The sequence below is a fragment of the Copidosoma floridanum genome, unplaced genomic scaffold (assembly GCF_036245765.1).
Source record: "Copidosoma floridanum isolate Cflo_tuat_1 unplaced genomic scaffold, Cflo_Japanese_pri ptg000026l, whole genome shotgun sequence".
Classification (NCBI taxonomy): domain Eukaryota; kingdom Metazoa; phylum Arthropoda; class Insecta; order Hymenoptera; family Encyrtidae; genus Copidosoma; species Copidosoma floridanum.
Genome location: NW_028321903.1, coordinates 6,495,890 through 6,512,107, shown reverse-complemented (window position 1 = coordinate 6,512,107; position 16,218 = coordinate 6,495,890). Strand labels below are relative to the sequence as shown.

The 16,218-nt window shown below is 34.7% G+C and overlaps 1 protein-coding gene across 4 annotated transcripts in view; it reads right to left on the bottom strand.

The window, feature by feature from the left end:
- Duox (dual oxidase) overlaps positions 1-16,218 on the bottom strand; it is a 934,738-nt gene that overhangs the window by 338,655 nt on the left and 579,865 nt on the right. For all 4 annotated transcript variants that reach the window (XM_089595596.1, XM_089595599.1, XM_089595598.1 and 1 more), the window contains one exon: positions 933-1,355. In XM_089595596.1, coding sequence (XP_089451722.1) covers positions 933-1,355 — 423 coding nt within the window. The remainder of the gene's footprint in view (positions 1-932; positions 1,356-16,218) is intronic.

Here is a 16,218-nt window from a genome sequence, read left to right as displayed (position 1 = left end):
TTGTTAAATTTTCGAATACATGTGACTATTAATCTCTTATCTTATTAATTATTAAAACACGCAATTAGACTATGAAGTGATTAACATATTTCTAAAACGTATTATGTTTATACTTTACGGATTGCTTCAACTTTTGTCTAGTGTTTCTAAGGCTCTTTTGTATAAGTGGAGGGCTTATTTTAAATAATTTTACTAGCTTAGCGTTTTTCTTCAGTTCTATTTACAAAAATAGACTTTTTTTACTATGTATCCCAAAAAAAAACAAAAAAAAAACAAAAAAAAAAAAACAAAAAAAAAACGAAAGGTAGGAACAATGAATATAGTTTTTTTTAAAAGACATGTGTTCACGGAAGACCATTTCTTTAATACATTATTTTTATTTTATTTAATATTTTTCGTTATAGGTAATAATGATAGGCATGATTTATCTACAGATTCAAAAATTAAATACATGTGCTGAAGGGCACGGTTTTTATAGTTAATAGCGTAAATTTTTCTAAAATAATTTTTGTACTTTTTTCGTTCATTACTGACACAAATCTGTTCTCAAATTAAAACCCACGCTAAAAATTGTCGTAATTCAAACAGAAGCATAATTTTTCTATTTTTCAAAAATATTACTGATTTGAGAGCTTTGGTCTATTGATCTCATAGCGATTGCCGTATCATGGAAGGTTTAATAAATAATCATGTCATAAGCTTCAGATTTTCATATTATGTTGCTGCATATTTTTTTGTTTTGCAAAATTTTTAAAATGAATTTCATAAAATACTTAGAAAATACCACATATAATTGGCCTATTACTATATTTTCTCTACGTTTTTTCTTTTCTTGCAAATCTTAAAGTTAAAATAACAAATAAAATTTTTGGAATATTCACATAACAAGCAACTACTTTTACTTATAAAAAAATCTTTTAATGACAACTAACCTGGAACATGCCATCAATGAGCCCGGTTACATGATCGTCAGAGAGACTAGTTGTTCGAGCGATCTCAACAAGCGACCGAAGCATTTCAGAAAGTTCCTCTTTATCAATTACACCATTGCAGTCGTTGTCACACATATCAAATATAATGCGCAATTTATCCTCAGTTTTGCCACGGGAGAAGAGCAGCACAGTGTCGAGAAATTCCTGGAAGGAGATGCGGCCATCACCATCCTTGTCAACAATGTTGAACATCTTTGTAACGAAAATTGCGTCTGGTTTCATGCCAAGAGCACTTGCAAATTCACTTTTTGACAGGGATGTGCGCATCACAGTCATAATTTCACCACTATTACTATCTTGAAAACGGTGTTTACGCTCACCAGGACGTAGTCCAAACGTCAATGCGTATGCCTCCCGGAAAAACTGCTTGTAAAGAACCAATGTTACAAATGAAATTTTAAAATTAAAAAAAAAAGTTTTGTAGTTTTTTTTAACCTAATAATATACTTCTTGATTCAAAATGTTTCACTAACGCTTAAGAGAAAACTTAATTAGAAGTAATGAAATTTTTTCATACATTTAAATAATAACACATATAACTGTACATATAAATCTTCTACGTTTACTTTAGTCGAGACTTTCAAACATTAGGTTCTTTTTACAGTCTGAACAGTGTGAGTCTAGTCAACTAGCCTCTTTTATTATATCCTTCTGCAATCAGTAAAGGCAATCCACAATTTAATATTAATAATTTAAATACTATATTTATAAGAACTGGACATACATACATTATTGAGGAAGAGACTGGAAGTAAAATTCAGAAACAGTACTCAGTAGAAAATAAAACAAACATTCACAGGTCTATGAATAAATAGTCAAGTGTGCATTGTGTATAAATATTTTTAGAAATATCCAAGCAAGAGCATAGCATTTTATCTTTAGAAATATTGTAGTCGAACCAAAAAATTTTAATAGTCTTAAATGCTAACAGGAGTTGCAAAAGTTGTTACTTAAAAGCTTGCAAAAACTGTTTGAGTATGGAATTCATAAAGATGAAAGGCACATTGCTGAATTAAATAGTACATAGTCATAAATTTTCTGATACATACAGAAATCTTTGAAGTAAGAATTACATTAAATTTTCTTCTCTAAACGCTAACGTACTTTAAAGTTGTCTAAACAAAAGGATCTTTAAGAGTTTAGAAAATTTTTTTTGGGCAGCATCTTTAGTATCATACAAAAACTATTAAAGAAATTATTAGTACAAATACTGAGTAAGATACTATACATAAGATTTATAACGTAACAATCTAGAACTGTTCGTGCTTTGCGTTTAAAAACAAAATAAGTTTTAAAAAGGTTCCTTATCTTATTGTTAAATCAATGATAAATATGCGTATATGATCTTCAAAGAGAAAATGGTAAGCAGGTGTTTAGTATGAAAATAAATATAAATAATTTAAATATTTTTAAATGCAGACTACTGTCATAAGTTATATTAGGCATTAATTTTGAAACATTTTGCATCTGAATTCCTTTCAAAAATTTTTAAGAAATCATTTAAGTGTAGGATGGTGCCACATTCATCTGTTTGTCTAAGAAAACTTTTTGTTTCGATACAATAGCAAGTGTATCAATAGTGATTCTTCGCTAATTAATACCATAAGAATAGTAAAAGATTCTATGAAAAACAGCACATGTTAAAAAAAAAGATAACTCGTTCTTAGTAACCCGAGTACAAGTCTATTGGCAATTTGAGTTTTCTTGTATTAATACTTGAAATAGCACACGTTAATGAATCATCGTGCCGTTTTTAAATTATTAACCTTGTTAAGTTACGTGTGAATAAGAAAATATACAGATTAAAATCATCATAAGAAAAAGTTGTTTTAAAATTTTTATATTTAAGGAGTGAAAGGCGAAAAAAACAACGTATCCTAATATCAGATTAATATCACATTATAAAAACCAATATTACGAACATTTTTTGTACTAACAATGAAAGTGCTTATTTAATAACAATATTTTACTATTCATGTCAAAAAAAAAAAAAATAAACAAAAAAAAAAAAAAAAGCCAAAGGTAGGAACGATAAATATAGTTTTTTTACAAAACATGTGTTCACCAAAGACCATTTCTTCAATACATTATTTTTGTTTTATTAAATATTCTTTGTTATAGGTAATAATAATAGGCATTATTTATCTGCAGATTCAAAAATTGAATACATGTGCTGAAGTGCACTTTCCGAAAATTCATCTCTATCGAAAGAATTTATATTAATTTTGAAATGTTATAAAATATTAAGAAAGATAATAATTTTATAGTCTTAGCTATTTTTGTACTTTAAATAATGTTTTTAATAACAGGGAAAATTCGATAAAATCTTCTCCTGGAGGCTAATGGTATGCTTCGATACACGCAACAAGGTTAAAAACTGATGGTCATACAACCTAAGTAGGCGATGTGCGGGGGACGTGTATTATAATTTTGTTGAATTTTTGAATACATGAGACTATTAATCTCTAACCTTATTGATTATTAAATCACGCAATTAGACTCTGAAGTGATTAACACATTTCTAAAATGTATGTTTATATTTTACGGATTGCATTAACTTTTGACTAGTATTTCTGAGGCTTTTTTGTAATAGCGGAGGGCTTATTTTAAATTATTTAACTAGCTTAGCGTTTTTTTTTTGGTTGTATCAATAACAATACACTTTTTTCACAATTTTAAATGAAAATTGAGTAAGTAAATGAAAAAAGTTTTTTTTCTGATTTTATAAAAACCAGCTTGCCCAGAAACATTAATTGACTTATTCTTGCTTTCCTACGATAATTTGAAAAAAAATTGGTCTCGTGCTTAATAACAATATATTTTCTCAACACTGGGATGAATATCTAAAGAAACGTAGAATCATCCAGATTATTGCAAGCATTGTAAAATTTACTATTTTTTTTATACAATAAAAATAATGAAACGTCTATTTCTTAGAGCAACTTTTTTACGGTAGGTAAAATTTTTTTTTGTTCATTTTGCAGCGATCTTATACTTGTAAAATCCATTGTTAACCTAGGCTTGTTTTGAACTTTGAGGTTAACATCTATTGCAATAAATCAATTTTCATTATCTGCCTTCGTACATATTGTAAGTATCAATTTACTATCTTAATTCAATTTAAGTCAAAAATATTAAGTCTTTAATTTTCAAAGTGCATTTAGAGGTGTCAGATCTTTTGAAGGAAAAATATATAAATTAATTAATGAATAATAAATAGCCAATGAACATACACACACAAAATGAATTATTAAAAATTAGGAATACATTACTATCACTAGTAGATGCACCTGATTTTTCATTCAATAAGACAACTTGGAACATATTTACTCAAACTCTTTGCAAAATGCTTTTACTGTTTGCGATTTTTAAAGTTGGGATTGACACTTATTGCTTGTGCGTACTTAATGAGCTTAAACTATTTGACTGCTTTACTCGTGTTACATATGGTATCATAGCTACAAGTACATGTGCCCCCTCTTTTTTGGGCCTACTAAGGCAATTGTAGTGGTAGAGAACAGAGAGATAAGTGGATAGGATGCTAAAGGGAGCTCACACTCTCTGATTGGAAGCAGCAAGGACGAGGGTCTTACACACGTGACGCGCTCTTTTCTCGTTTTGGATTAATGAAGAAGTTGATACTAATTTCTCAAGTATTTACTTTGTGCACTCCCCAATATCATAGAATTCTACGCAACATTTTTGGTGTTAAAAGAAGGATGGTCATTGCGATTAAATAAAATGAAAGTGACATTTTTTTTCGTCTTTATCAACGGTAAAGTATTGACCCTCGCGATTTTCATGAAACACGCAAAGTGTCATGCTACAAAGTGAATATGGAACCGCTACCAAAGGGATCGGCGAAACAAGAAGTTGCTGCAGTACGGAGAAAAGAAACTTCAATTCAAGGATCAAGGCAAAAGAATACCTGGGACTACAACATGAAATCAAGCAAATAAGAATGTTGAGGGTTTTGGTTGCCTTCGTTTTAACCAGTAGCATATGGTAAGTACTACAAATTATAAATAAACAAATATATTTATACTGTCCTGAAAATTCTCTTAAAACTTATCGTACAATACAAATTTATTTTTGTTGTTATATTCATTTTGCGTTCCATATTCTTGTCTTGACATTGGTGGCGCGTCACTAGAGTAATTTATCGTGTGCTAGAAAAATTTCGGATTGAGAAGGAAATTGATTAGGTTGATAGCGAGAAAATTATAAGTGAATTAATAATAATAAAATAATACGCGCGATAACACTTAAAACAAAGCGGGCTCACCATCAAGAAGTAACGCAAGGAATCTTACAGAAGCTTAAAACTGTTTAAGCGCTCCCATACAGGCAGAAAATGAAGGATAATAAGAAAAAATAAAAGAGTAACTACAGTGGAAAGTGTCAACAAGCAAAGTGACGTAATGAGTGTTAGGGAAAACGAAATTCCCTAGTATCTAGAAAACGAGTCAGAGTCAAAAATGCTAATCAGTTTTTTGGAACATAGCCCGGAATCCCAAAAAAATTAGGAAAAAATGAACAAAAAACAGCGTCTTTTTATGCTAAAATTTTTGAAAAAAATGAAACCAAGTATTGTAAAAAAAAAAAGTCACCCCAATGACTGTGCAAACAGCAGGACCGAGTTCAGAATTTTTTAATATGGATAATACTGTAGGAGATAAGTCATTTTCAAAAGAAGTGGGATGTGGGGCTGGAAAGATCATAAGCGTCTACACGAGGGATGGGGTAGTACAAGCGGGAAACATATTTGGAAAATTTTAGTATGAAACCAAAAACACAATAAAACTTACCACAGATTCCCAAAGAGTTTATGGCATAAGAATACGGGGGAGTTGCACGTACCCAGCAATTAAATATTTCGGGACCTGTTGACAAACTGACAAAGGTACGAAACCAAAGTGTAGGATACCAACAAAGGGCATTGTTATTCGATTTTCTCTTGCAGAGCAATAATATAAATAGGAAATTTCTTCTACACAATCAATATTGGGTTAAACCACGTATGGTACATACCAGCCCCATAGCACACCAGCAAGCCACACACATGCAGCCCTGAAATGCACACAATATACAAGCTCTTGTAAGTAGTGGCTATAGCTAGACTATAGCTTGAGAGCAGTTTTGAGCACGGCTTTTACTATTTAACACGGTCAATGAGTTTTTACTAGTTTTTTAACGATAATTAAAAAGCATGGGAGGTATGATGACGCTGTTAGCAGAGTGGAAAATGTTAGTACAGTACCCAAGTAAATCGATTGCACAATACTGCAGTCAAGCACGAAGATTATATAATAGAGTCATGATGACCTATGATTCAAGCTCACACCTGGGAGCAATAGAGAAGACAATACTGAGAAAAATTTAGATCGGGGAGCGGCTGAACAATTTGTATACGGCCTCAGGATACCATGGAGTTTAAATGTAGCTGAGCTTAAGCTGGCAACGATAGAGGAAGCTATAGAAGCAGCCACAAGCGTAGACGATAAGATAGGCTTGCATAACATGTGACAAAAACTGTACAATTCCTATGCAACACAAGAAAGTTATTTAGAAACGACAGAGATGAAAGGTATTAAAAAATAGGTACATTGGCAATTAATGATCCACCAATGGAAAGCACAGATACAGAGTACGTAGTGAGTGGGTTTGACGAAGACGATAAATGGTGTTTAAATTGTAGATGACACTATAGATACTTTACTAAGGAATGCATGAAACTGTATGAAGATGCATGAGCTGGAAAATTACCACACCCTGATAAACCACCCAATGGACAGTGCGAGGAATCTGCCGTGGAACTGAGTATAACAATTCGTCCTATGTTACGCGGCAAAATGGTTTCAATTTCAATAGTAATAATTATTATTATCAACAACAAAGAAAGATATGAGAATGGTAATTACGGGCACCCCAATAACAATAACTACGATAATAACAATAACTATTGTAATAGAAACTATAATAACAACAATAATAACCACCCGTACATTAGCCAATGGCCACAATATGGTTATGCAGGTAATTAAAATAGGCCGAATGGAGCGAGAAAAAATTTTAATAATAGAAATAGATATAATAATAGAAATAGGAATAATGTTTACAGAGGACACTATCAAAATTAAGCGAGTTATAATAACCGGGCCCAACAACGAGAAAGTGAGGCCACCACAAGTTTCAGGAAGGAATCGCAAGACGAAAGAATAAACGCAGAGAATTTAAAGTCCAACGATGCTCGATACGGTCTACAAACATCGAACATTCAGAAATAAGCAATCAGGTGATAAACGTGCTTTGTGGTAGAGAGGCAGCAGGTATACGTGCATACAACAAAATGCACAAAGGTGAATACACGTGACAGGTAGAGATAGAGGAGCTCAATAACAGTACACCGAGCTTAGCACAGCCCGCAAGAGAAGTTATTAGTGAGTCATGTGAAGTCAATATTCAGGTAAGAGAAGCACTGACTACAAGCGTGTACGGTGATGGAATGACGACCGAAAATAATTTGCTTCAAAATAGCCCATGAACAGAAGAGAAACCTTTTGTAGAACCATAAATATATTTAGAGCAGGGAAGACCCCCCTCCCGCCTCAATAAGTATGAAAAGCTCTTGGCTACGAAATGGTAAAGTAAAATTCTACGCTGATACAGGCACAGATATATCACTTGTAAAAAAAGATAGCCTTTGTCCAGACACTTTCGTTGAAAATGTCTGCATGTTTCGCAGTGTGTTGACATGTAATGTGAAACGTTTTCAGTTAGAAATTTTACATATATTCATGACACGTCTCAGAACAAATATTTTCTTATTAAAAACATATTTGTTCGGAATCCATACAGTCCATTTGGTCAAGTAACAAGCTGTTAGAAATAAAAAAATATAATTATTCTGAAAATTACTGTGCGTTCCTTATGCCATAAAATAATTGTTGGCCATAACGGGCCATTGATTTGCAAGTTCTCCCGTATAATTTACAAAAAGGGCTATTTTTTTAAGATGTTAAGATTTAAAATTCCCAAACAATATAATTAAAAAAAAAACTTACTAGAACAAAAAAGTCCTAGAGTTTCATCTCAACATTTCTTATCACTACAAAAATACAAATACATTTTACACTTATTGAAACATCTGAAAGATATGAGATTACTGTGAGGGTACAATAAACAGCTGCTCTCTTACGTAATGGATTCTTCGTTTGTCAATTTTGACGCTGCTGTTCCAACCTCGATGAATTTTTTGCGTCAGTTTCTTGACACCTACAATTGTATTTATTAGATACATTTAAAATTTTTCTTCTAATTCATCCTTTTGCGACTTTTGGCATCCGTAAGACTTTTGTGACCCCTAAAGGCTGTTTTCTGTCAACTTTGTTAAGTTTTAATATATTTGTTGGCAAGGTAGTTCAACGTCCGATGGCCCTAAAAAAGACCGGTGAGCTTCTTAAGTTAACTCTTTCTTGACTGCAGTTAACAGCAATTGTAACTGCCTAGATAACTCAAGGTGATCTTCTCTGGCCTACTATTGAAGCCCCAGACTCATCAGGAAAAAAATCACTCAGTCCAAAGCATCGAAGCTAGTTGTAGAGATCTTTTTCAACATCTCTTGGTATAACATCGAAGACGTTAGTGTCTAAGGCACTTTTTTTTTGCAGACTCAGTTGTTTTGGTGATGTAAGATGGGGAGATTGGTTCATGATGCTTGCCTGTTGGAGACTGTCCCATTGGCTTAAGTTTTTTTTTTCCTTCATAGCTGTTAGGTTTAACTCGCGCAGACCTTGGAAAAGATGGGTGATTCCTGATAGAATACTTAGAGTCAAGAGGGTAATAGAGGGTCGTTGGTCAAGAAGATTCCTAGCCTTGCAACAAACAACTCTTTTCATGATGTCTGCCAGTGAATGACTGAATTAGTTTAGTAGTGGCTGACCTTACATAGTCTTTTAGTCGACGAATCGTTTCTGGAAATGGTAGTAAAAATGTATTTGTTAGCAAGGTAGTTGAAACTAAAGTGGACCTCAACCGATAAAATTGATGATTAAGTAGGGAACGTAAATACTTACAAAGGCCCTGGAAAGGGCCAGTAGTGAAGTTTCCAGTTATTCCTTATAATTATTCTTGATGATGGAGAGCTAGCTGCGAGTAGTAGCTTGGCTCTCATCCTTCAAGTCTCTGTGTATGGAGTCCGTGATGGAGGGAGGTAAACCACTGACCAAAGAATATCTTGTCTTTGGGTCAGATAACTAACCGCTCATCGTTAGTCGGAAAAGTGGGCCAAGAGAATACTTTCTCTATGGGTATATCGTTGGGACGACCACTGAAAAGGAAGCCGTTGGGGCTGCCTGTGCACCTCAGGGCTGTCTTCCCTCGCTTACATTAGTAATAAAAAATTCTCTGACGGCACCAGGCCAGATAGTGGAACGGCCACATAACTCCCGCCGGAGACGTTGTCAGTTTAAATCATTTTTTATTGGTGGCACTTGTTAATCCTGGAGGATTAGGACGAAAGAAGACCTAAGTCACTTGCCCATTGGAGAAGAGTGTCATTGATAACCAGGATACGCAACTGCACGACTATCATCTATATCCTCAATGCAACTCGATGACCTGCTGGTAGAAGACAGCCAAAATCTTAGAGACGCTCCGACCTATTATAACCACAGTTATTTAGTAATTTTACAGGTAGCTTTGATCTTATGTTAACGCCACCCAGTGGATCCCGCTGGACTAAAGTGAAAAGGTAGCATATTTTTAAAAAACTTTGAATTTATATATTGCTATTGTTATTCATTTTATTAAGACAAAAACTATACTAAAACCATCAAGGAAGTGTCAACTATCGGTATTCAAAATTTCAGCAAAATCGGTTCAGTAGTATTCGCGGTTAGCGATTACAATGGTTTTAGTGATTTTGCTTTAAATATTAATATGAAGAAGGACGAGCCGATAAAGATGTAGAGGATTCAGATGAAAAAGTACAGAAAAAAAATTCTGATAGATGGAAAGGAAATAAACATGATATGAGAATAAATGGTTGAGCTGATAATGACGGAGACTCTGAATCCAATAAAAAAGTAGAAACAAATAAAAAATCAAGCAAAAAATAAGGTAAACAGTGAGAAAACGAGATCACTGAATAAAGAATATTGTAGTTAGCAATTTAAAAACGGAAACAGAAACGGAATCTACGGATGAAATCATTTAACAGGAGCCGGTAAACGATATATTAGCCTTAATACGAAGGGAGGACCGAATGTGGAAACGTGGGATAAAATCAACAAGTACACCAGCGATCAAGAAAAATGAGGTCGTACCAAAGGGAAAGAAAACTTGTATGCATCAGTTAGATGCACTAACAAAAAAGAGGCAAAAAAAATGAAAGGTCATAAAGAAATGAAGGTTACTTAAAAGTTAACGAAAGCAGACGAGGTAGCAAGAGATAGCGAGACCTGTGAAAAAAGTATTTTTGAAGACAAAGGCAGCAAATTATTGGAGAGATCCGATCAAGCACGAGAGATATCAAACAAAAGAGAAAGTAAAGGAAAACCATCACAGTACGAGCATACAACGAATAAGCTGCTCACTGATGGAACTGATAAATTCAATAAAAAGGTGCAAGGAGAGAAAAAATTATGTAAGTGATAGAACAAAAATAATCGTGACATGAAAATAGAATGCACAAACTTAGAAACATTAGACAATGAAGCGAAAAAGTGTCAAGAAAAAATTGCGAGTCCAATCTCTACTGCAAGGGATGATAATATTTTCTAAAGAATGACAGAGAGAAAATTAGGTTATATTATGGAAGAACCAGCATTTTGAACAAAAGTAAAAATGACGAGTATACCAGCAGCAGTACTGATCGAAGAAAAAAAGTGAGAATTGCGTAAAAGACAGCTCACACAAAGACAAAAGCCGAATTATTCAATTACGCCGCCAATAACGAGAAAATAGAAATAGCTAGTTGTGACACGCCACACACGTCGAATATTACAATGGCACGAAACGTGAAAAAAGAAGAACGTTGGTCAGTAAAGCCCTCAGGGAGTCCAGAGACAACAGCAGAGCCGGACAAGGAACCAGATATACATGATTTGTTGGAGGAAAGATCAGACGAACTGCAGCCGCAAGTTATGATCGACGTAAGGAGGCGTGATGTAAAGGGAAAGCCAAGAATGAGGATTAACCTGTGGCAGCCCAGCAAGAACATACCTAAGGGGAAAGCGTCACAGAAAAAAGGCGAAAAAACAGATCCAACATTGCGTATAATTGATAAGCCAGTCCTCTTTGAAGAACAGGGGGATCAAACGGTAAAGGAGCCTAACTTACCCTCAGACATAACTCATACACTCATCACTAATGAAAAAATACATGGTGTGCAAAACAGGCCTGCCAAATGAGAGGCCGCCAGAGGCTCCAAAGAGGGGTAAGACCCACCACAGTGCCAAAAGCTAAACAAGATCGGAAACCAGCCCTATAGGTATCTTAAAAACCTGAAATTTATGAGTGTAACACAAGTGGTACTTAATACGGAGTCGATAGATACCATACATGAAAAAGGGTACATAAATCTGATATGCATGAATAACGAGAAGAAAGTCGTAGGTGAAGCTAAAGGAACTAAAAAGAGAAGGGTAACAGTTAGATACATGTATGTAAAGGAGCATTTTAAAAAGACGGTGCTCAAATTGAACATAAAGATATCTATTAAACTCTTAAAGACATAATAATTGCAAGTGGCATTAAAACAATTGGAATAATCAAAAATCTAGCAATTATTAATCTCAGTGAATGGGGGTACTTTGTCAATATTTTTAAAGAAGTATTCAAGGACACTAGATAAGCCGCAGTGCTCCACACCAATACGCTAATAGTTCCACTAGCAAATCAAAGATAAAGAATTATCGGAGAGTACCACAAAGTAGCAATAGGTCGGCACAGAAGTATAAATAAGACATATAGTAGAATCGCGAAAGACCACTACTAGAGAAATATGCACTCAGATATAAGGCAAGTCATTTTGGGCCCCTCATGTCAGACGAAAAAACTTTTAAGAGTAAAAACAAAACAAGCTATGCTTATTCATGCATCAAGCAGACCTTTTGAAAAACTTTCGATAGACTACTATGGACCAACAAGTAAGACATCAGAACATAAATACACATATTTTATCTATGCATGACTGGCTACCAAAGTTTATTGTTCTTGCACCAGAAAAGAAAGCAATAGCCGAGGAGACCATGAGGGCAATAACTGAAAAATTTATAGCATACTTCGGACCCCCGAAACATATATTATTTGACCGAGGGAGGGACCCTTTGTACGGATAAAAGCAGACACAAATTAACAAGATTGTTTAAAATAGATAAAAAAGATAGTACAACATGTCACCCTGAGACAAATGGTGCCATCGAACGAATGCATCACACGCTCACTGAATACATAAAAGCCTATGTGGAGAAAGAGGATCAATGGGACGAACACTTATCATTGTGCATGCACTCATATAATACAATGGATTACGAAAGTACAGGATACTCATCGCATGAGCTTGTTTTCGGACAGAGAGCGAGAAAACCTACTAGCTTTAAAACATGATCCAACGGCCAGACGTCGAACTAATATTTTAATGAGCTGGTAACGACACTGACGAAGATGAGAACCATCGCTGCAATGAATTACGTGCAAGCCAAATACTGCTCGAAGTATTATTACAACCGCAAAATTAAACACGAGATACTACTTCAAGGGAAAAATGGTTTATATGTTAAAAAAACCGTCGAAAGGGAAATTCGACACCCAATACGAGGGCCCTTACGGAATAATCAGCATTAATTATGCAAAAAAAATGTCAAGCTTCAAAAAAAAGACGAGATGAGAATATGTTACGTGGATAAAATAAGAAAAGCTTGCGTAATTTAGGCCCCAACAAAAATGCAAACATGGAAAGAAGAAATATTGCGGTACAAACTTAAACTGCTTACGTCGCTTAAATTTTTACGGCACCCTATCAAACAGCGAAAATACAATGGGAAATAAGGGAGAGCAGGAAAATGTTGACAGTAGATGTCAATATAGGGAGACATGTGAGGGCATAGTCAGGGTATAGTACGGGCAATGGCAGGTAGTTTTATTTGGAAAACAATAAATAAAAAGAAATCAATTATTTAATTGCTTAAGCAAACATAAATAGGGCATGTGGCGCTATTTCAAATGGATACTTAAAGTAGTGTAACATCGGTGTATCCACATTAATTTTTTTTCCTCTTGCGTCAAAGCTTTCCGAGCCGATTTTAGAACACTAAACGTAGGGGCTAATGTGCATCTGAAAAGAGGTGAATCACCTACAAGATTGCTTGCAGCTAAGGTACTATGACCATGCATGACTCACATACATGCACGCTGAACCGGAAAAGAAATCAAATGAAATAATTTTCAAAGCGTTAAATAATAAAATAACTTTAAAGAACTAACAGATGCAAAAAGTTAGCTAGGAACAGTTGCGCTGGTAGATAAAAACTAATACAAGTAGACTGAGATAGAATAAATGTATAGTTGATAAGCAACCACAATATGAGTAATAATGTTAACTACTGTAAGCCTAACAAAGCGACATTATTAGTTTTTTGCTCGTTTTTGATACATGAGTTGCCAAGTTACCCTCTTAAAGCATAGAATTTTTTTACCATTAGCAAAAACCTAATTTTTGTAATCCGGAAAAATGTTGCTACTTTTCAATATGTAAAGGAAAGAGGGAAAGTTGAGCCAACAGTCAACAATAGTTTTTTCCCCTTTTCCTAAGTTATATATGTCGAGAGAGAGTTTGTACGACTGAGACAATATAAGTAACGGAATTATCAAATCCCCAGGGCACCACGTGCCAACGTCCTGTCCAACAAGTAAGCAAAAGGAAAAATAAGAATTAATTATGCTACTAACATTTTGAAATACATCCATAGCTAACAATAACCGACAAGCTTCGTTAAGTTAATAATCAATGGGTGGCGACAAACACCCGATACATCTTTGGACCACATCTACAGGGGCTTTACAGATAAATGGTTAAACCGCTGTTAACAATTACTCTTTCCGACTATCAACTGGTTTGATTAATGTATCTGGCAACTCTAGCAACTATTATAGTTATTAATGTGTAAAAATTGTTATTACTAACCCTTTTATTAATATAGCAACGCAGTGAGCGATTATTTAGTCAACACCTACATAAAATATTGGGCGATTTTCACCGCTCTTGTTGCAATAAATTTGATTGAATAAACGAACAATGCTTAGTCTAAGTAAATTTTAGCATTATATCATCCTAAGGTTACCATTAAATAACATGAAAAATCTGTAAAGTCTTGATATAAAAGAGAAAGGAGGGTGCAAGTGAGTGAATCACCTTCTCCTCTCTTGACCCATGTAGGAAAACTAGCCAGAAGTGGGAAGTGCCAATTTTGAGTGGCTAAACTGGAGCATTTTTAGCCAATTAGATCTCCAGCTCTTGTCTTTCCCCCCAAAATTTTCGGTGGCAAGCTTTCCTGCGTTGTTTTCTAGCCAGCGCGTGGTCGAGGTCCGCTACTCCTTATAAAAAGAGCCTGGAGGCACGGTGAGGACAACATTAGTTACAATTCAATTTCACCCTCGAACGGTTGACTAAATAGTTAGAGTCCGCCTCTTCTATCTCACGGTTCTCTACGAGTGCGGTTTTAAATCTTCGATTTCGGACACTTTGCGCTGGTTCAGTTCACTGTGCGTTTCATACTGAAAATAAAAGTGAGTCAAATTTTAATACTAAAGTGACAAGTCTTTTTTTTTTCTCAGTTCCAACGCAGACGTGTTCTTTTTTAGAGCTCAAAATTCAGTATCGGTAAAATACCAAGCTACGAGATTAAATAAAAGAATTATTCCTCACGTAGAGTCTAGGGCAATCACATTTACTCCGGATGGTACTGGTGGATACTAGACCGGTCGCGAACTTAAATCATTTTACCCCCTTGCGTTACCTCTAGAGTGTAACTACCTTCGCTCGTTATGGTACTGGTAACCTCTAGATCGTGAACGGGATACTATTCGACACATTGCACCAGTTATTCTCGATGAATTTGAGGCACGCTACAAACGAGTACATCGTATTATTGCTCAAAAATTGCGTCGATTTAATCAAAACAGCCGTCCTTTCCCCCTTTCAAATACTCAGACAAGAAATATAACTACCTGTTGGCCCCGCGTCCCACCTACGTGCCCAGTGTGAGTGCCGAGTTGTTAAGCGAAAGCTTAGACTCGAATAATACGTTGCGCTGACGTAACAGTAGGATGAAGTACTTGTTTTAAGCACTAAGCCTAAGTAATAACCCTCAACTGTTAAATTTAGAGGATTTTGTTACATACAACAATAAAGTAAACAAGTTTGAGAGAATGGAAATAGTAATTGATTACGGCCATGTATTTCATGTCGAATAATACCTAATATCGAATAGGAACTAATAAACAAGAATTATGCAATACTACACCTTATTATAAAGGGAGAAGAGCGTAAGCAAAAACAATAAATGTACACACACAAAAAACAATATAGCAAATTTATGTAAAGGAGGAACAAAGACAGGATTTTTTTCTCTCCACCTTTTAACTTTAATTTCAGGAATCTCATAGACATTGCAAACAACATAGCATAGTTACAATATCCTAACACAAACCCATTTAATATTAAAATGAGCGTGACGCCATTGAGGACGATAGCGGCGCAGCCTCAGACCTGTTACGTACGATATCAAGTATCAGTATGGTATCGGTACGAGCTGTTCTCTCATTTTAAATAAATAAAAAAGTTAATACAAGTTTCTTAACTATTTACTTTGTGTGCACCCCAAGACCATAGAATCCTATGCAATACTCGCTTCTCTCGCAAAGTATTAGACCCTTTTACCCGTTTTTAAGGCAATTCAAATAGTTCTCTTCCACTACCAACTTGCTTACCAAATCAAGTTGTGCGGGAGAACGACGAGTTAAGTTTGAGAAAGCAGACGTAGTCTCGGCGACCACGTTACTATTTACTTCAGATTTGCATACACGAATTTTTAAATTTCAAACATTAAGTATCTTTGCCAGTATGCCTCATGCATTTTGGTTTAATTTAGTCTCTTCAATCCTCTTCAATCTTCAACCCCAGAGCCTTACCAAAACAATAACGTCAGAAAGTCGTTATAACAAC